Source organism: Ctenocephalides felis, unplaced genomic scaffold (genome assembly GCF_003426905.1).
Source record: "Ctenocephalides felis isolate EL2017-DRISC unplaced genomic scaffold, ASM342690v1 CF-g0.4_SCAFFOLD_01604, whole genome shotgun sequence".
Classification (NCBI taxonomy): domain Eukaryota; kingdom Metazoa; phylum Arthropoda; class Insecta; order Siphonaptera; family Pulicidae; genus Ctenocephalides; species Ctenocephalides felis.
Genome location: NW_020537758.1, coordinates 39,274,298 through 39,275,582, shown reverse-complemented (window position 1 = coordinate 39,275,582; position 1,285 = coordinate 39,274,298). Strand labels below are relative to the sequence as shown.

General features: G+C 36.7%; 1 protein-coding gene across 1 annotated transcript; it reads left to right on the top strand.

Annotated features, from left to right (window-relative positions):
• Positions 1–624: 624 nt before the first annotated feature.
• On the top strand, positions 625–1,071 carry LOC113373094 (proton channel OtopLc-like). Its single transcript, XM_026613416.1, has 2 exons — positions 625–741; positions 931–1,071. The coding sequence occupies exons 1-2, from the start codon at positions 694–696 to the stop codon at positions 1,069–1,071; spliced, it is 189 nt and encodes a 62-aa protein (XP_026469201.1). The 5' UTR covers positions 625–693.
• Positions 1,072–1,285: the final 214 nt, after the last annotated feature.

The window sequence follows — 1,285 nt, the reverse complement described above, 5'->3', positions numbered from 1 at the left end:
TGAATTAAGATGAATATATAAGAAAAAATATATTTTATTTATCACAGAGTTCAAGGATTGAAATTCCGCTGCGAGGATCAAAGTGATTTGAATGAATCTTACTCCGTGTTTCTGCTTTCGGATTGTTTGTATATTCGGTCTTCAGCATAATTGCAGGATCTCTAGGTGCTTTCTACAGCGAACCTAATCTTTTAGTGATGGTCACTGGCGGATGGCTGTACTTAGGTAGAATAATAAAATAAATTGTAATTTCCAAAAGCTCGAAATACAGTCAACCCTCGGTTAACGCGGCAAGTCCGTACCGTGGAGTGTGGGGACCGTGCTATAGAAAACTCTTCATATCAAGTTCCTGTAATCACTCATAGGTTGCGCGAGGAACTTATGGGCTGTTGAACAAAAACCGTGTAATAGGAAGTCCGTGTAGTCGGTGGGATGTCGGATTTTTAGCTCCGCGTAATATGGGACCGTGCACCCACAGTGCCGTGTTAACCGAAGGTTGACTGTATTTTGTTTTGACATAAGAGTCTATACCAAAGAAATAGAATTCATTTTACATCAAATATTACTTTTCAGGTGGTTCTTCAGCTTCTGTTTGTAGCAGATGTATCCAGACGCCGGGTCCATTTACCGGAGCACGATCGTAGTAAGCCTGGTCGGCAGGTAGTCACATTCTTGCTCATTTGTAATGTAGCTATGTTTGCCATCTACACGTTTGAAGCCCAGAAGGTTGTCGCTAATCCAGTAAGTAAAATATAAGCATCAATATTATCACTAGAACTCAATTTGGTAGAAAGTTTCCACGGAGAAGCTACTTATAAAAATTTCTTAGGAGAATGCGAATTTGAAACATGAAACTTTTGGGACCACGAGCATGATTATTAATATAATATATTATCTTCAAATATCCAACAAATGTATAATTATTTTTAGGTGCAATTGGACTTCTATGGTTTTTTGGCTTGGTCAATAGTGCAACGTGTCTGTTTACCACTCTGTATATTCCATAGATTCCATTCAGCAGTTACGCTAGCCGAAGTATGGAAGACTACATACAAGGCAAGATTAGAGTAAGTTAAGATTTTGAGGAATACTCAAATCATTCAATAACTCTAAAAAATATCGCTGGATAACTAAAAGTGAAGAATGTAAAGAAATTATATTACTGAAGGTATCAGTTGCATTCTGAGAATATATGGATATAAAAGATAAAAGGTAAATGAAAGTTTGTGTGTGCACAAAAAATCGATATTTGAGGTCTACTGAAACATCATATAAAACAAAATAT

Coding starts and splice junctions, on each gene's coding strand:
- LOC113373094 (XM_026613416.1), top strand. CDS start 694: ATGTTTGCCATCTACACGTTTGAAGCCCAGAAGGTTGTCGCTAATCCA. Junction 742..930: donor AGAAGGTTGTCGCTAATCCA/GTAAGTAAAATA, acceptor AATTATTTTTAG/GTGCAATTGGACTTCTATGG.